The sequence below is a fragment of the Chelonoidis abingdonii genome, chromosome 5 (genome assembly GCF_003597395.2).
Source record: "Chelonoidis abingdonii isolate Lonesome George chromosome 5, CheloAbing_2.0, whole genome shotgun sequence".
NCBI classification, from domain to species: Eukaryota; Metazoa; Chordata; order Testudines; family Testudinidae; genus Chelonoidis; species Chelonoidis abingdonii.
This window is the reverse complement of record NC_133773.1, coordinates 147,021,192-147,039,861: the sequence shown is the minus strand read 5'-3', so window position 1 is coordinate 147,039,861 and position 18,670 is coordinate 147,021,192. Positions and strand designations below refer to the sequence as shown.

The 18,670-nt window shown below is 64.8% G+C and overlaps 2 protein-coding genes across 3 annotated transcripts in view; one reads left to right on the top strand and one right to left on the bottom strand.

The window, feature by feature from the left end:
• The window catches only part of TTC31 (tetratricopeptide repeat domain 31), a 238,861-nt gene that overhangs the window by 6,138 nt on the left and 214,053 nt on the right, over positions 1–18,670 (bottom strand). The gene's annotated exons all lie outside the window — the stretch shown is intronic.
• Positions 9,968–18,670, top strand: part of PCGF1 (polycomb group ring finger 1) — an 11,751-nt gene continuing 3,048 nt past the window's right edge. Inside the window, exons 1-7 of the mRNA XM_075066226.1 lie at positions 9,968–10,047; positions 12,387–12,499; positions 13,263–13,443; positions 14,152–14,191; positions 16,376–16,629; positions 17,786–17,819; positions 18,458–18,544. Coding sequence (XP_074922327.1) covers positions 9,980–10,047; positions 12,387–12,499; positions 13,263–13,443; positions 14,152–14,191; positions 16,376–16,629; positions 17,786–17,819; positions 18,458–18,544 — 777 coding nt within the window. The 5' untranslated portion in view covers positions 9,968–9,979. The remainder of the gene's footprint in view (positions 10,048–12,386; positions 12,500–13,262; positions 13,444–14,151; positions 14,192–16,375; positions 16,630–17,785; positions 17,820–18,457; positions 18,545–18,670) is intronic.

The following is an 18,670-nucleotide window of genomic DNA, read 5'->3' as shown; positions in this document are numbered from 1 at the left end:
CCCATGGCCTCGTCCGTGGGGCTGATCCCCAAGGGAGACAGATGATCTGGTTTATGGGGGGTTCTCAGAACTTAAAGCCACACAGTGTCCGATGCCGACCCATGCCAGCCTGGGGAGATTCTAGACAAGCAAGAGGTGAGAACTTGGCCCTGGCAGACACTGATCAACGTGCATCTTTAGCCAATCTGGAAGGAACAGGTGTCCCAGGTTGAAGATGGGCTGGGCTGCCTCAGGAGTTGGACTGATGATAAAAGCTGGAAAGCGTATAAAGATGAGGATTGGCAGAGTGGTCTGGCCACAAAGGTGGGGAGCGGCTGCCCAAGCCCAGAGCTGGCCAAGCCAGATTTGGGCTCTAACCAAGAGAGCCCGAATCACAGGCCAGGTGCTGGGAGAAGCCCCGTTCCCAGTTTGAACCCCAGGGTATTGCCGGTGGCAAAAGTACAGGCCGCAAACCTTCTCACATGCAGCCGATGCAGTGTCATCAAGCACACCGACCTAAAGCGGAGGGCATGAACTGACTGTCCTGTATTAACTCACACCAAGGAATGGGGAGATGCTGGGGATCCCTGGGAATGTTTGTGGTTCAAACTTCCCGGTCAACTGGCTGGCAGTCCTGGCTCAGTTCCCCCTGTTCTCGAAGCGGGAGACCAGTGTGGCGAAACTGGGACTGCTTCTTAATGTTTGCCTCCCTCCCAATACGTGTTTGGGCCTCATGCCCCTAGGCAGCTAAGTATCTGTCGGAGTTAAGGGGCTGTGTATGTGCAGAGGAGTGCGCCAGTGCCCCTTTAAATTGTCTGGCACTCTGTTCCTAGCAACTGGATGGCTCGGCCCCTCCTCTGCCAAAGGTCGCAACCTCGAAGTGTTGGAGACAAAGATCAGTGAAACACGCCGGGAAACCCGGCGACGTGAAGGGGAAAGGAGCTGAGCAGAGAGGAGGGGCTGGAGGGAGGTTAGTCTGGAGCTGCCTGGGGACAAGGAGTGAAGGCAGACCTAGGGGTCTGGCTCACTGCCCCCCAGAATGGACCCAGCCGAGGGGTCTGTTTCGCTGTATCTACAAGCTCTGTTTTAGACTCTGTTCCTGTCATCGAATAAACCTCTGTTTTGCTGGCTGAGAGTCACGTCTGACTGCTAAGTGGGGGTGCAGGACCCTGTGGCTTTCCAGGACCCCGCCTGGGTGGGCTCACTGTGGGAAGCCACGGAGGGCACAGCGGGATGCTGAATGCTCCAAGTCTCAGCGGAGAGACCCAGGAGGTGAAGACGTGTGAGAGCTTCTTGCCCTGAACAAGTCTGCTCCATTAGGGAAAAGAGGCCTCCGCCATAAGTCCTGACTGGCTCTTTCTGTGGGGAGCAGTTCGCCAGAAGCATGCCGCAAGGGGGATTCTGACCGGGCAACGGGCTCTGTCCCACATCCCTTCCTAAGCCCCTGGCCACCTGCCCCCGGCCCCCCTCGCAATGACCACACTTGGCATGCAGCAAAGAGGGCGTTGGGCTGCGGAAACTACATCCGGGATGCAATACACTCCTGCCCCACATCCATGCCCCAAAGTAGGGAGCCTGTGTGGTCGCAGGCCCTTTTGACCAGCATTACTTATGGAGATGAGTCCCCTGAGAAAGCACGGGGGCGCTCCCTGCTAGCAGAAAAGCTTGGGGCAGGGGATGATGCTGCCCAGAGCTGGCAGGGATGTGAGCAGGATCCCCCCAGGCTCAACAGACCCGCCCAGACAGGGAAGTGTGGCCAGCACCAAGGGGGTGCGCTGGAGGGGGGGTTTCACAGGGGATTCCTGTAAAGCACCATGGGCCCCAGCCAGGGATGCCAGGTACAGTGGACATGCAGGAAGCGCGAGTCAGGGCCCTGGGCATCCTCTGCCACAGGACTCCTGCTGCCATGGGCACTGCCATTTTCCCCGGGCCCCAAGCACAGCGCTAGGGAGCTGAGCCACCTGGTGCATTCTTTCTCAACCCCAGCTAGGGTAGGGACTGTCCCTCTGGGAATGGAGAGCAGGGGAGCCACTTAACTAGGGACTGGCATTACCCAGGTGCCAGCTTCTATACAGGGAAGGGAACATTCTAACACCCACCTCTGCCAGGCCTTTAGAAGGTCAAAGGAGTGGGCTGGGGAGGGAAGAGCAGTGGGTCGGGTTGCAGGGACACGCAATCACACGCAGTGCTCATCTGCGTGCACAATTCATATATGCTCATGCACAGAAGACAGACGAGTCCCAATGGCACACAGACGGTTACCCGAAGGGGATGCTGACTGAAGAGCCACAAGCCTCGATGGGAACTGCTTCAAGCCAGGGGTGCCAGTCCCTTCAGTTTTACAGCACCTAAGGTACCCGGGGTCCACGGAAAGGGGTTGGGCTCTGCCCACACTCTGCTCTGCCTGACAGTTGACCCCGAATGGCTCGTGTACCAGGGGACTCAGCTGATCCTCTTGCCCCATTATGTACCACTCCCCAGGGCTGCCCCTTGCAATACTCCCTCCCAGGGTCTGCCTTGCGGCTCTGGTTAGACTGGCAAGCAACACGCCAAGGCAGGTGGGGGGGGGGGGGGGGGGGACCGTGTGGCCCAAGCTCCTCTGATGTCTGGGGGCAGTGTCTGGCACAATCGTCCCCTCACGGGCGTGCCCATATACACAGATCAGTATGGACAGGATCCATCCTGGGCAGCAGACTCTGATTTTGGCAGGTGCGGGGGCATGTGAAACTGGGGTATTTTGGCTGCACAGGGATCGTTCCTTCCCCTTGGCTCCTGCCAGCCTCTCCCCACTTACTACTCATTCCTTCCCAGGCTGGGTTGTCCTCGCCCACTGCGGGGACACACCAAAGGTGCAGCCCCCCTCCTGCCACCATCCAGCAGAGTCAGTCTGCTACTGCGTTAGGGGGCATGTGAGGGGACAAATTACCGAAATATGCGAATCATGCTACCAGGCAGCGATATAAAGGGGGGCCTGGACTCCAGGGATCCTTTGCCTCCACAGCCCAGACTCACCTGTGGAGTTAGCCAGGGACGGACTCCCTCCCGCAGGGGCTGGACCAGAGCACATGGGACGTGGCAAGAGAAGATGTCTGCCAGGAATCGTCGCAGGGTGGGTAGGAAGGTGTAGGTCAGGGTGAGGTTAAAGGTCCCGTCATGGGGTTCCTCCTGTGGGAGCAGGAGTGCTGCGGGCTGGCGTTGTCAACCCGCCTGTCTCTTCAGCCACGTGAGGACGGCATGACGTCCTGGGGGTAAGAATCCCCACACGTGGCATCGGGAAGGAGGTCGCATGTGTCTGTAAACTGGCCTCTCGCCGGGGATGTAGTCTTTGAGCACCCGCTGGAACAAGCAGCCAAAATGTGAGTGCAGCATGGCAAGCTCAGTGACCATCACTGTCCTGCATGGGGCTGAGCCCCCGGCCACTGCATTCCAGCACCAGGCTTCGTTTCCTGTGGCAGGGGTGCGATCGGAACACGCTGCTGTCCCATGATGGCTGCACCATTCGGTGAGACTTAGATACACACATGGTGCATACTAGACGCACACCAGGTCTTTCATTGTGACCTTGTTCGCACACACATGAGCCAACTTTTGGCCCTGACCAGCCTTGGCAGAACGAAGCCAGGACAATTGAGCTACTCATGGTTTCTCAGCTGGGACATTTCTTGCAATCCTTCCCCACACCGGAGGTCGTCATCGCCTCTTGCTGGCTGCTCACCGCACCATAGCCGACCACACATTTATGGTACTGGGGGGCCCTGGTGCCGATATTTGTACGTTCTCCTCCCAGTGCGAGCATAAACAACCCAGTCAGAAACTCCTTGCCTTGGAGATGCTCACCCCTGGTGTGGCGCAATGTTTCTTTTCCTCGGTGGTTACTGAAGTTGCCATGCTCTGGCTGAGAAATACAGTGCCACCCTGGCAGGGCGGGGCAGCGGAGTTGCCACGGCCCCATAATTGACAGCAGGCATTTCAGCAGTGTGGGCAGGGAGCCCAGAGTTGGCCGGAGGAGGCAGGTGTTATCGTCAGTGGGACTTCACCCCCTGGCTTGAAGCAGTTCCCATCGTATCAGTGGCTCTCAAATAAAATCCACCACTGGTATGTCTGTGTGCATGGGCTCGTCTGTAACTGTGCTGAGCTGTATGTTGTCACGCAGATGAGCATGCGTGTGTGATTGCGTGTCCTGCTGCACAGGATCACTGCTCTCCCCTCCCCAACCCACTCCAGTGACCCTAGGAAACTGGCAGAATGTGGACATGTCCCGGGTGTAAAGAGCTGGCACTCTGGTGCTGAGTAAGTGGCTCCCCCATCCAGAGGGCTTGCCTAGCTGGGGTTGAGGGGCATCACAGGTGGCTCAGCTCCACGCTGTGACTTCGGCCCCGGGCCCATGGCACAGCTAATCGCTGACTGCGGCATGCAGAGAGCCATCAGTTCATTTCGATCTAGACGTGCGGAGCAGGGCTTGCTTGACAGGTGCTCCTAGGTGCTGTCGCAGCTGCACATGTCACTGTACCCTGGCATCACCTGGCTGTAGAGTGTCCCATGGGGAATTCCCCAAACCCCCTCCATTCCATCCCTGTGCTGGTCACAACTCCCTGTCTGGGCGGGTCTGCTTGAGCTGGGGCGTGATCCTGCTCCTCCCTGCCCTCTGGGGCAGGGCATCCCCTTCCCAGCTTTCTGCTAAGCACAGTGGATAATTGCTAACTCAGGGAGCCTATGAATGAAAGTGTGCTACCTGCCAGGGCTCCTTACTTTGACCCCTAGGTGGGGCAGGGAGTGGATCTGGGTTTGTAGTTTGCAGCCCACTGACTCCCTTTCGCCCCAGTGTGTGGGGCGAGGGGCAGCGGGGTAGGGCTGGCACTAGGGCATAAGGTGATTTGGGCCAGAGCCCGTTGTCACGGAGTCCCCCGGGCGATGCTCTGGAATGCTCCCCACAAAGCCAGTCAGGACCTTTGGGAGCCCTCTTCTCCCTGGAGCAGACTTGTTCAGGGCAAGAAGCTCACACGTCTTCACCTCCTGGTCTCTCCTTGGAGCATTCAGCATCCTCTTGCCCCTCCGTGCGCTTCCACAGCGAGAGCCCACCCAGGCGGGGTCCTGGGGAAGCCACAGGTCCTGCACCCCCACTTAGCAGTCAGACGTGACTCTCAGCAGCAGTAAAACAGAGGTTTATTCGATGACAGGAACGAGTCTAAAACAGAGCTTGTAGATACAGCGAACCAGACCCCTCGGGGCCGAGGTCCATTCTGGGGGGCAGTGAGCCAGACCCCTAGGTCTGCACTTCATCCTTGTCCCAGGCAGCTACCAGACTCACCTCCCTCCAGCCCCTCCTCTCTGCTCAGCTCCTTTCCCGGGCAGGAGGTCACCTGATCCCTTTGTCTCCAACACTTTCAGCTGGCACCTTTGCAGAGGAGGGGCCAGGCCATCAGTTGCTAGGAGGCAGAGTGCCAGGCATTTAGGGGCACTGGCCCCTTCCTCTGTAGCAATCACACACCCTTATCCCACCACCTAGATACTTTAAGAACTGCCTAGGGGACACTGAGGCACCAACACAGTAGTTTTCAGAGCAAACATTAAGACAGTCCCAGTTCGTCACATCTCTCCCCCCTTCGAGACCGAACTGAAGCCAGGTCACTCCAGCCAGTGACCTGGGGAAGTTCGAACCCACCGACGTTCCCATGGATGCCCCAGCATCTCTCCCATTCCTTGGTGTGAGTTACACCAGGCCCTCCCAGTTTCTGTGCCCCTCTCTTGGCAACTTGGTGTGCTTGATGGCACTTGCAGGCCGCGTGTGGAAGGTTTATGCGGCCTTTACCCTTTTGCCACCCCAATACTCCTGGCGGTTAAACTGGACAGGGTCTTCTCCCAGCACCTCTGGGCGTGCGATTCGGGCTCTCTTGGTTAAGAGCCCCCATCTTGGCCTTGGCCAGCTCTGGCTTTGGGCAGCCACTCCCCACCTTGTGGCCCAGATACAACACCTCTGCCATCCCCATCTTACTACTTCCAAACTTTTACCGTCAGTCCCACCTCCTTGAGGCAGCCAGCCCCCTCTTCACCTGGGACACCTGTTCCTCCCAGGTCTGGCTAAAGATGCACATGTTATCAGTGTCTGCCAGGGCCAAGTTCTCCATCCCCCTCTGCTTGTCTAGAATCTCCCCAGGCCTAGGCATGGGGTCGGCATCAGGACTGTGATGGCTTTAAGCTTCTGACAGCCCCCATAAAACTACAATCACTGCACTGGCATTGTCACGGAGTCCCCTCGGGCGATGCTTCTGAACTGCTCCCACTAAGCAGGACTCTCTGGGGAGCCTCCCTCCTCGAGCAAGACCAGTTCTGCAGAGCAACGAAGCTCACGTCTTCACCCTCTGGGTCTTCTCTTGGAGCATTCACATCCTCTGCCCCCGTCGCTCCCACAGCAGAACCCACCCATGGCGGTGTCCGGGGAAGCCCACAGGCCTGCACCCACTTTGCAGTCAGACGGTGACTCTTAGCCAGCAAAACAGAGTTATCGATGACCAGGAACAACAGGTCTAATAAATAGATTGTAGATACAGCGAACCAGACCCCTTAGCCGGGTCTTTCTGCGGGGAGCAGTAGCCAGACCTATAGTCTGCCCTTTCATCTCCTCGTCCGCCAGCCAGTCCAGACACCACCCTCCGTCCCCTCCTCTGCTCAGCTCCTTCCCGGCCAAGGTGGTCACCGATCTCTTTGTCTCCAAACCTTCTGGCACCTGCGAGGAGGGGGCCCAGGCCATCAGTTGCAGGAGACAGAGTGCCCAGCATTAGGGCACTGGCCCCTTCCCTCTGCAGGCAATCACCCCCTTATCCAACCAGCCTAGATACTTAAATATGCCTAGGGGACACTGACCCTGATTGGTAACAACAAGACGGAGTGTGTGTGTGTGAGTGTGCGCGCATAAGTGTAATATATATATCAGATGATACAGTGTTAATTGACACCTGGATTACTAATAAATGTGGCGTTTTGCCTTATTCCCCCTGAAAAGATCCTGTGCAGAACTTTAAGTACAACATCCTGGTGAGAGCCCCCTGCACGGTGCCATGGTGCTGCCCTGCCCCTCCCCCAGCCCAGCCCCCAAGGCCCCTGCAGGCAGCAGCAGAACTTATGGCGGGGGTCCCAGCATCCTCCCCACAAGTACCGTGTGTCAGGGGCTTGCCCGTCAGCCTCAAGGGGGTGCAGGGTGAGCATCGGGCGGGGGGCGTTTGTCCCTGCACAAAGCATTATGAAGGCCTGAATTCAGGCCAGGCACTGCAGGCTGGTGAGACCCCTGGGCCCTGTGGGGCTGTGGCTCTGCCAGCTGGCGTGGGGCATTGAGAGCGCAGCCCCTGCCCAGCCCCGTGTCACGGCCGGGCAGCCGGGGCCGCGCCCAGTGGAGCGGAAGGAGCTGACAGCAGGCGGGACAATGAGCCATTCACTGGGCCAGCTCCTTGCGTAGCTGCAATTAGGGCAGAAGCCAGGTGCCCTGCTCGGCGGCTGAGCCGTGACATGCCAGCCCTGAGCACGGACAAGCGCCTGTGTTTGCGGGGCGCCACCTGCATCCCTGCTCGAGGGCCCTGCCCAGACTCAGCCTGCCTGTGGCGCGTCTGGCACCCACAGGGGTGAAGGAGAGGCAGCGAGCCTAGCGCCTCGCCCACTCCCAGCCCCCCTGAGTGCCACTCTCCCCATTATACAACTGGGGAAACTGAGGCACCAAGCGAGGGACTTGCCCAAGGTCAGTCAGGGCCAGAGCCCTGGCTCCCAGCCCCCTCCCAGCTCTGACTGGCACAGACTGTATCTCACACACAGTCACTGTTTCAGTCTCACACCAAGCCCCAGCCCCTCCCCATGTTTCCCTTCCCCACTGCCCCTCCAGATGGGCCAACAGGTGTCATCTGGCTGGGGGGAGGGGCACAGACCCAGACGTATCCTCACTGCCCCTGGAAGGGGGGGCATGGGGACCATCCCCGGCTTTGGCTGTGGGGCAGGAATGCGCCCAGCAGATGCAGGCCCCTGCGGCTGGTCAGGTGCTGCTGGGGGGTGGGGGGCAGCACAGCAGAGGCCCTTCCCTTCTCCCTGGAGTAAGCACCGGGGCCAGGGCAGGCCCCTGCGACCAGCCTGGCCCCCAAGGGCTGCCAAGGAGGAGCTCTCCACCCCTCACCTGCCAGATTGGGCAGGGCAGCTCAACCCCCGACACTGACATCCCCAGATGATAAGACCAGCACCCCACCCTGCATCCTCAGGAACAAACCAGGGCCACCTTGACACAGGAGACCATGCATGGCATGTGGGGCGGGGGGTCCAGGGCCAGGCTGCCAGGGGCTGCAGGTCGGGAGTGAAGGGCACTGCAGAAGAGGGGGGGGCTACAGGTCAGGAGTGAGGGGCACCACAGAGAGGAGGGAGGCCGGGGGCCCAGGGGCTGTGGGTTGGGAGTGAAGGGCACCATGGGGGGGGGGCAGCTGCGGGTCACAAGTGAGGGGCAACGGCAGAGATGGGGGGGCTGCAGGTTGGTAGTGAAAAGCACTGCAGGGGGGAGGGGCATCACTGGCAGGGGCTGCAGGTTGGGAGTGAGGAACACTGCAGAGCGGGGGCACTGCAGAGGAGCAGGGGGAGGAGCACACTGGAGGGGCTGCAGGTTCGGAGTGAGGGACACTGCAGAGCGGGGAGCACTGCAGAGGAGCACGGGGAGGAGCACACTGGAGGGGGCTGCAGGTTCGGAGTGAGGGTCACTGCAGAGCGGGGAAAGAGAGAGATCTACTGCAGAGCGGGAGCACTGCAGAGGAGCAGGGGGAGGAGCACATGGAGGGGCTGCAGGTCGGAGTGGGCATGGAGAAAGGGGGGGCACTGCACAGGAAGCAGGGAAGGAGCACACTGGAGGGCTGCAGGTTCGGAGTGAGGGACACTGCAGAGCGGGGAGCACTGCAGAGGAGCAGGGGGAGGAGCACACTGGAGGGCTGCAGGTCGGAGTGAGGGTCACGGCAGAAAGGGGGGCACTGCACAGGAGCAGGGGAAGGAGCACACTGAGGGGCTGCAGGTTCGGAGTGAGGGCACCTGCAAGCGGGGGGCACTGCACAGGACAGGGGAGGAGCACACTGGAGGGGGCTGCAGGTTCGGAGTGAGGGTCACTGCAGAGCGGGGAGCACATGCAGAGGAGCAGGGGAGGAGCACACTGGAGGGGGCTGCAGGTTCGGAGTGAGGGTCACTGCAGAGCGGGGGGAACCGCAGAGGAGCAGGGGGAGGACACACACTGGAGGGGCTGCAGGTTGGAGTGAGGGACACTGCAGAGCGGGGAAGCACTGCAGAGGAGCACGGAGGAGCACACTGAAGGGCTGCAGGTTCGGAGTGAGGGTCACTGCAGAGCGGGGACACTGCAGAGGAGCAGGGGGAGGAGCACACTGGAGGGGCTGCAGGTTGGAGTGAGGGTCACTGCAGAGCGGGAGCACTGCAGAGGAGCAGAGGAGGAGCACACTGAGGGGCTGCAGGTTCGGAGTGCAAGGGTCACTGCAAGACGAGGGGGACACGCAGAAGGAGACAGGGGGAGGAGCAACAACACGAGGGAGGGCCTGCAGGTTCGGAGTGACGTCACTGCAGAGCGGGGGCACTGCACAGGAGCAGGGAGGAGCACACTGGAGGGGGCTGCAGGTTCGGAGTGAGGGACACTGCAGATGGCAGGGAAGGCCCGCTGGAGGAGTGGGCTGCAGGTCGGGCGGCGTGAGAGCACCGAGTGGGGGGGAGGGGCACCGCGGGGGGGGGCGCAGGAGGGGCGGGACGCCGGGCCACTGGGCTGCAGGACACGGTGTGCCGCCAGATGGCGCTCGCCCGGGGCGGACATAGGGATATCAGCTCCCGGCATGCACCGCGCCAGCCGCTCGGCCCCCGCTCGCTGCGGCCTGGGCGCGCGGGCAGACGCGGGAGCTGTAGTTCCGCCGGTGCCTGGGGGGACAGGCCCCGGCCCAACCCGGAATGGGTGGAGCGGTCTAAGATGCGTCTCCTCCTCAGAGGGGGCCCGATGGCGATCGCCATGCGGCTGCGGGAACCACTCCAGCCGTTACAAAAGATGGACCCGCTGCGCACGAGGTGAGGCGCCGGCGGCTCCCCGGCCGGCCGGCCTCGGGCGCACTGAGCGCGCGCATGCGCGGCGGAAGAGGGCTGCCCGCGCCTGAGTGGGCGAGGGAACGAGCCCGGCATGCGCACCGGTCACGATGCGCACGTGCCCTGAAGGCGGTGTCTGGCGGTGCGAGGCTGCCGTGCGCATGCGGGAGCCTCGTGTCCCTGCTGCGGGGACTCCGAGCCGCCCCCCCTGGGCCCAGGCCACGCCCCCACCCGGGCGGGGGCAGAAGTAAAGGTGATAGTCATCTGGGGGTGGTAGCCCTGTTCCTGCACCCCCCAACCTTCCTGGGGCGCCATCCACTCCCTGCCCCCCATAGTCCCCAGGGGTCCCCCCATGCCAAGCTGGGCAGCTCGGTGGTACCCTGCACAATTCCCCTTGTGGCTGGGCCCTGCTCCTCCGGGCTAGCCAGCACATGGGTCAGGAGAAGCAGGGCGAAGAGCTGCTCTGCAGAGCGAGATGGGAGGGGCGGGTCACAACCCTAGCAGTGCAGGCTCACAGACCGCTGCAGTGGCCCTGCGAGCTGGTCTGACCCCAGCTGGGCCCCCCGGCCATGGGGACTGGTGCCAGGTTCGCCTAGGGGCGTTGGTGCTGTGCCTGTGCCCAGCCCCAGGCAGAGCCTGGCCTCCTCCTGCTGGGGCCAGCCAGGGGTCCTGGCGTTGCTTGGCACAAGGGTGAGGACATGGGGGCCTCCCCGAGCCGGCACTGCCTACAGGCTGCTCTTCCTGCATGCAGAGGTTCAATGCGGAGCCCCACAGCCAAGCCCACCCATGGGCACCTGCCGTGATTCTGGTCCCGTAACCTGCAAGCGCTGTGAGCCACCTCGTGCCGGGTCGGCCCCCTTCTATCTCGGAGCCTGCAACATGCTGCACCTTGGGGAGGTGTGGTCCAGTCCCTCCAGAGTGCAGTCAACTGCGTGGCCCCCCTGCACAGACTGCTGATGGGGAGCTGTCCACGGAGTCCCCGGGCGATGCTCTGGAACTGCTCCCCACTAAGCCAGTCAGGACTTTGGGAGCCTCCTCTCCTTGGAGCAGACTTGTTCAGGGCAAGAGCTCACACGGCTCACCTCCTGGGTTGCTCCTTGGAGCATCAGCATCCTCCGCCTCCGTGCGCTTCCCACCACGAGCCCACCCAGGCGGGTCCTGGGGAAGTCACACTGGGTTGCACCCCCCACTTTGAGTCAGACGTGATCTTAGCCAGCAAAACAGAGGTTATTCGATGACAAGAACAGGGTCTAAAACAGAGCTTGTAGGTACCGCAGCGAGCTGGACCCCTCAGCCGGGTCCATTCTGGGGGCAGTGAGCCAGACCCCCCACGCTGCCCTCACTCCTCGTCCCCAACAGCTCCAGAACTAACAACCCTCTCCCAGCCCCTCCTCTCTGCTCAGCTCCTTTCCCAGGCCAGGAGGCACCTGATCCTTTGTCTTCAACACTTCAGTTGCACCTTTGCAGGGGAGGGCCCAGGCCATCAGTGCAGGAGACAGAGTGCAAGGCATTTAGGTGCACTGGCCCTTCTCTGGCAACAATCACACACCCTTATCACACCACCTAGATACTTAAAACTGCCTGGGGACACTGAACACCAACACAGTATTCAGCAGCAAACATTAAGAACAGTCTCATTTCGTTCACAGGGACGCCCCAGCCTGGGCCATCCGCTGCCGGGCAGGAGGGCCCTCATTTGCCAATCACATGGGGCGGGTGGCTGCCCGAGCACGGGGCCTCTCTGGGCCCTGAGGAGGGAACTGACAGCACCTGGCTTCTTCCGCCTCTGTCGGGCTGGAAGTCAGTAAGTGGGGAGTGGGATGAGGAGACAACCCCAGGACTGAGGGCACCAGCAGAGCTGGGGGGGGGGCGACCCCAGCATTGGGATCACAGGGCTGCAGGTTGACATGAGGGGCACCAGCAGAGCTGTGGGGGCAGGCGGACTCCGTGTGGGATGGCGGGGCTGCGGCAGGAGTGAGGCCCGCAGCAGAGCTTGGTGGGGGAGGGAACCGGCGCGGATCATAGGGGCTGCGGTCGGTGGGGCCCGGTGGATCGAGCGGGGCGATGAGACAGGCGGATGAGGTTCGAGTGGAGGAGGCGGCCCAGCAAGCCGGGAGTAGGGGCTGCGGCGGAGTGAGGCCCAGCGCGGGATCGTAGGGGCTCACTGGAGGGGGCTGCCAGGTCTCGAGTAGAGTCACGCGGGTCGGGAGTGAGGGGCCCCAGCGCGGGATCGTAGGGGCTGCGGGTCGGGAGTGAGGGGCCCCAGCGCGGGATCGTAGGGGCTGCGGGTCGGGAGTGAGGGGCCCCGCTGACACGTGACTCGTCTGGCAGGAGGAGGTGAAGGTGAAGATGAAGGAGCTGAACGAGCACATCGTGTGCTGCCTCTGCGCCGGGTACTTCATCGATGCCACCACCATCACGGAGTGTCTGCACACCTGTGAGTGTGGGGCCAGGCTGGCTGGGGGGCAGCAGGGCACCTCCCCTCCTGCCCCCCCTCCGGGCTGGTTCATGGCAGCGGGGGTAGCAGGCTCCTGCAGCTGAGAGCGGGGGGACGGCGTCTGTCTGTGGGGCCGGATTCCCAGTGGCTTCTCTGCTCAAACTGGCCCGGCTTGGCCCTGCCCTTGCTCGCCCAGGGGCTGCATTGTGGAGCTGGGCTGCTCCCTCTGCTGGGCCGGTGTCTCCCCCCGGGAGTCAGGAGCCCCCTATGCCTGTGAAGGAGCCGGCCGGACCGAGGTGGGGGGCAGAGGGAGCTGGCCGAGGGGAGACGCAGCGCTGTGTAGGGGGAGCGGGGTGGGGGGCTGGTCAGGCCCTGCCTCAGCCTCTTCCCCAGCCCTGCGTTTTCAGGGGTTGCCTGCTGCAGTGAGCGAGGCCAGCAGGTGGCAGCATCGCACTGTCCTGCGTGGGGTGGGGATGGCCCTGGGGTGCACCGAGCCTGAGCTGTGGGGAGCGCAGGGCGATGTGGGGGGAGCCAACCCAGCAGAAGGAGGCTCCCTGGGGTGGGTCAGCCCCCGCCCGGCTGCGGGGTGGATGGGCCCGGCGTGGGGAGCCGGGCCCCCCTCCTGTGCTGTGCAGCGCAAGCGCTGCCTCCTGGCTACGGCGGGAGGGGGCTGGGCTGGTCCCTGGGGCAGGGCCTGGCCAGGGGCTGCTGCCCCTGGCTATGGCGGGAGGGGGCCCTGGCTCTGACAGCCCCCGCCCCGCAGTCTGCAAGAGCTGCATCGTGAAGTACCTGCAGAGCAGCAAGTACTGCCCCATGTGCAACACGAAGATCCACGAGACGCAGCCGCTGCTCAACCTCAAGCTGGACCGCGTCATGCAGGACGTCGTCTACAAGCTGGTGCCCGGCCTGCAGGAAAGTGAGTGGGAGGGAGGCTCTGCTGGGGGGTGAGGGGCAGCTGTGAGGAGCGGGGGGCAGCATGCACCCCACCTGCCGCCCCTGTGTAGGGAGCCATTGGCACAAGGGGGCGGGCCCATGACTGGGAGACGCCCGTCGATGGCTCCCAGCCCCCTGCCAGGCCAGCGGCTCCTAGGGCAGGGCAGGGCCCGGCTGCCTTCACCCCAGAGCTCACAGCCTGGGCCAGGCCCTACCGGGGGGAAGCCAGGGCCCTGTGGGGCAGGTGGCAGTGGCCCCTTGTGTGTGGGGGGGGAGGTGGGAGTCCCTGGGAGAGGGAGGGGGGGCCCTGCGAGGGAGCTGAGGGCCCCATGTAGGGGGGAGGCAGGGCCCTTTTGGGAGATGGAATGGGTGGCCCTGGGAGGGATGCGGCCCTGCGGGGGACTGGGCCTCGTTGTGAGGGGGCTTGGAGTGGGGGGGCAAGGAGGCTGGGGGCCCCACTGTGGTGGGGGAGGGTCTTTGGGAGAGGGAGTGTGGGGGCTTGGGCCGCCAAGTGGTGTGAGGTGGAGGGGGGGCCCTGAGTGATTGGAGTGGGGGTCCCCGCGGGGGAGTTGGGACCCATGTGGGGGGAGGCGGAGGGCTTGAGGGTGGAGAGGGATGGGCTTCGAGAGGGAATTGCGGTGCCCGTGGGGTAGCGACTTTTGTAAGTCCTGCAGGGTGAATCTGGCTGGTGTGTGCTGAGCGCTGTCCTTCCCCCACAGGCGAGGAAGAAAGCGGATCCGCGAGTTCTACAGTCGCTGGGTCTCGATACGCGAGTGACCCAGGCCCCAGCTAGTGAGGTTGCGAAGCTCCGCTCTGTGCCTGGCCGGGGGGGCTCTGAGCCCTGTGCTGGGGGGGACGGGATCTGCACGTGGGGGACAGTGAGTGGCAGGAGGAGGGGGCTGTAGTGTGGATGGAGCGGTGGGGGAGGGGCTCTGTGGAGTTGGGGTGGTGAACAGCGGCAGGGGAGGGGGCTTTGGGGTGGGGATGGACAGGGTGGTTGGGAAAGGGGCTGGGGGGCGGGATGGGGGCAGCAGGGGCAGGGGCTCTGGGGCTTTGTGGGCAGGATGGATGGTGGGGGAGGCGGTTCGAGGGGGGTGAGACGCAGAGACAGAGTAGGGGGCTCTGGGGGCTGGGGGAGGCGGGACGGGGTGTGGGGGAGGGGTTCGGGTCCTGGGCTATGGGGCAGGCTGTAGCTGCCTCTCCCTGGGGCGTCCATCCTGCCCCACTTGAGCTACTGTGCTGGGGGGGCCGGGCCCATCGCTCTCACCGTCCCCCCAGGTGCTGGCTGGGGGGTCGGGCCTGTGGCTCTCACTGTCCCCCCGGGTGCTGGCTGGGGGACGCCCGTCACTCTCGAGCTGCCACCCCGGTGCGCTGGCGGGGCCGGCCCGTGGCTCTCACTGCCCCCCGGGTGCTGGGCTTAGCCGAGGGTCGGGCGCCTGTGGCTCTCACTGCCCCCCCGTGGCTAGCTGCGGAGCCGGGCCCGTGGCCTCTCACTGCCACCGGGTGCTGGCTGGGGGGGCCGGCCCGTTCGCTCTCACTGTCCCCCAGGTGCTGGCTGGGGGGTCGGGCCTGTGGCTCTTCACTGCCCCCCCGGGTGCTGGGCTGGGGAGCCAGGCCCGTCGCTCTCACTGCCCCCCGGGTGCTGGCTGGGGGAGCCGAGCCCGTCACTCTCACTTGCCCCCCCAGGTGCTGGCTAGGGGGGGCCGGACCCATCGTTCTCACTTGCCCCCCGGGTGGCTGGGCTAGCGGGGGTCGTGGCTTGTGGTCTCTCACTGCCCCCCCCCTGGTGCTGGTGGGGATGGGTGCCGGGGCCCATGGCTTCTTCACTGTCCCCCCATGGGGGCGTGGGCATTTGGCCTGGCTGGGCCGGTGCCGGGCCGGGCCCTGGCTCTCACTGCCCCCGGGTGCTGGCTGGGGGGGGGCCCGGGGCCCCGTTGGGCTTTCTCTACTGCCCGCCCCGGGTGTGCTGGGAGGGGGGCCCCGTGCGGTCTTCACTGCCCCGCGGTGCTGGCCCTGTGGAGGGCCGGGCCTGGGCTCTCATGCCCGGGGCTGGGGGGGGCGCCCACTGCCCCGTGGTGCTGGGGCTGGGGTGGCGGGCGTTGGCTCTCGTGACTGTCCACCCGGTGTGCGCTGGGGGTGGGGCCCGTGTGGCCCGTGGCTCTCCGTGGGTCCCCCCAGGTCTGGCGGGGGGTCCGGGGGCCTGGGCCCGTGGCTCTCACTGTCCCCACGGGTGTCTTGCGCTGCGCGGGGCCGGGCCGTGGTCTCTCGGTTAGAACTGCCCCCCGGGTGCTGGCTGGGGGGAGCTCCACTGCCCAGTTGGCTACGCCGTGCCATCGCTCTCACTGCGCCCCCTCCGGCGCTCGCGTTCCGGGGGCTGCCTCTTGCGGCGTAGGAGTGGGGGCCGCGGCCCATGCTCTCACTGCCCCCCCCGGTGCTGTGGCATGGGTGGGGGTCGCCTGGTGGCTCTCATACTGATCCCCGGTGCTGTGCTGTGGGGCCGGGCCCGTGGCTCTTCACATGCCCCCCCGTGTGTTGCTGGGCTTGGGGAGTGGGCGGCCCGTGGCCTTCTCACTGCCCCCTGTGTGTTGTGTGGCTGGGGGGGCCGGGCCGTGGCTCTCACTGCCCCCCGCGGGTCTGGCTGGGGGCCTGGCCTGTGGCCCTGCCCCCCGGCGGCTGGCCTGGCGGTTGGGGCCTGCTCTTCACTCCCGCCCCCTGGGAGCTCTTGTGGTGCCTGGGCTGGCCTCCTGGGGTGCTGCGGGGGGCCGGCGTGGCTCTCACTCGTCCCCCCCGTGGTGCTTGGCTGCGGGGGCCGGGGCCGTGGCTCTTTCACGCCCCCTCCCGGTTGCTGGCTGGGGGCCGGGCCGTGATGTCTCATTCCTGTCCACCCCCCCGTGGTTGCTGGGCTTGGGGGCGGGCCCGTTGTGGCTCTCACTGTCCCTCCAGTGCTGGCTGGGGGGGCCGGCTCCGTTGGTCCTCTTCACTGTCCCCCGGGTGCTGGCTGGGGGGGCCGGGCCCGTGGCTCTCACTGCCCCCCCGGGTGCTGGCTGGGGGGGCCGGGCCCATGGCTCTCACTGCCCTGCGTCTCCCGCAGATCCTGTGGTCGACACGATGGGTTTGCCCTACAGCAGCTTCGACCACTCCCGTGCCCACTACTACCGCTACGACGAGCACGTCTCCCTGTGCCTGGAGCGGCAGAGGTCAGTGGGGCGGTGCCCGCGGGGGGGGCGGGGGGGCTCTTGTTGCTGATCCACAGCCCTGGCTTCCCTCCCTGAGTCCCGCCGCGCACCGCAGCCGGGCAGCCAGTGCTGGGGTTTAACCGCCCCCAGCTGCTCAGGGCAAGGAGCGTGGGTGAGTCCGTGGAGCTGGAGGGGCTTTGGGGAGGCTGAGTGGGGTTTCGGAGTGAGACTTTGGCCAGCGGCTTTCTGGGGAGGGGCTGCCGCACTGAGAGTACCGGCCCGGTCGGGCTCCGGGCTTCACGTGGGATTGGGGAGGCCAAGCGGGCAGCAGCCCTGTGGCCCGTCGTACATGCTACAGCAGCGGGGTGAGGGCACAGCGCCCCCGGCTGGCTACGAGCTCTGCCCATCCCGAAGCCCCAGCTCTGCTCTGCCCGGCCCATGGAGCCCGCCCTGGTGACACCAAGGTCGGGGAGGGGGAAGTGCTGAGGGTGATCTGGGCACAAGCCCCCGGTAACAGGCACAGAGGCTGCAGGCCATCCGGACCGGCGGGTGAGTGGTTGGCCCTGAGCGCCCAGTGCCACGCTGGGGCTGTGTAAAGGGGGCTGGCGAGCAGGAGCCCAGAGTGCTTTTCCGGGGTGGCTGCTGCTGGGATCCTGCGTCTGGCTCTGGTGCCCGCAGGAATTTGGAGGGGGCGGAGAAGAGCCCCGGGAACGATGGAAGGGTTCGAACTGGGCCCGGAGTGAGAGCCTCAGGGAGCCCGGGCACTTTAAAGAGAAGGGTCCCTGTCTGTGGGGGGGGACACGCTAACGGGCCGGGGGCTGGATGCTGAGGCTGGCCACGTTCAGACGGGACGTGACACGCACTTGCTGGCTGGGGATCAGGGCTGGTGGGGCTCCAAGACGCAGCGCCTATTGCAGGGGGTCTGACCTATGCTCCCTGGGGCAAACGAGGGGAGCACGGCGGGTCAGCGGCGAGGGGCTCTGGGCTGTGGGGCTGAAGGCTGGGGCTCCATTGAGCTCCCATGGGGAGCTGCTGTGAAGGGGGCAAGGCGGTGCCATGGTGCACCCGCCCTGTGGGCAGAAGCTGTGCCAGTGCCCCAGGGCTGGGCTCCCCTCCAGCGGCCGGGTGGGCCAGCAGGCCCAGCTCTCATGGGCCGTCCCCACTTGTCTCTCCCCAGCTCCAGCAAAGAGAAGAACAAGGCCACTTTGCAGGTAAGGCCCGGGCAGGGGGTGACCAGGCTGTGCTGCTCGTAGGGGGCAGCTCCCCACCCGGCCAACGTGGCGCCATCTGCTGCCAGCTGGGGGCACCGGGGGGCTCTGGGGCTGCAGGCTGGTGTTTCCTGGCGTCGCTCAGCGGTCTGGGGGCAGGTGGGTAGGACCATGGGGGGAGCTTCTCCCAGCCAGTGGCCTCGTTCCCCTGCTGTGCGGCTCCCCCGTGGGGGCTGGGTCCTGGCTCGCTAGCTCGGGGGGCTGGAGGCAGTGGCCAGGCCCCTTGCCAGGGGTGTGGGGAGGGAGCCTGGGTGGCTCCTTCCACTGATGCCTCCTGTGCCCCCCATCAGCCCCACAGCCCTGGGCTGGGCACCAGCATGTTCCCCGAGCCCTGCTGGGCCCATGCCAGGGATGCCCCCTGCACCTGGCCCAAGGGGGCTGTGCCAGCCAGCGCCCTGCCCAGCAAACGCTGCACCAGGGTAGGGACAGAGAGGGTGGCCTGGGGGAGCCCTGGGGGTCAGTGTGGAGTAGCCGTGGGGGGCGGGCTAGGGGTCTCCAAGGGGCATGTTGGCCAGGGGGTCTGTTTGTCCCAGAGCTGGGGCACCCCTGCGCTGCCCCCTCACCCGCACTGTCCCTTGCAGCAGAAGTACGTGCGCTGCTCGGTGCGGGCTCAGGTGCGCCACCTGCGCAGGGTCCTGTGTCACCGCCTGGGGCTGGCGCTGCAGCACGTGAGTAAGCCACGCGGGCGGGGAGGGGGGAAGGGCCGGGCACCGCGGGGCTGGGGGGGCTGTTGGGGTGGGTGCTGGTCGGGGCACCAGGCTCAGGGTGCAGTTAGGTATTTAAAAGTGTAATAA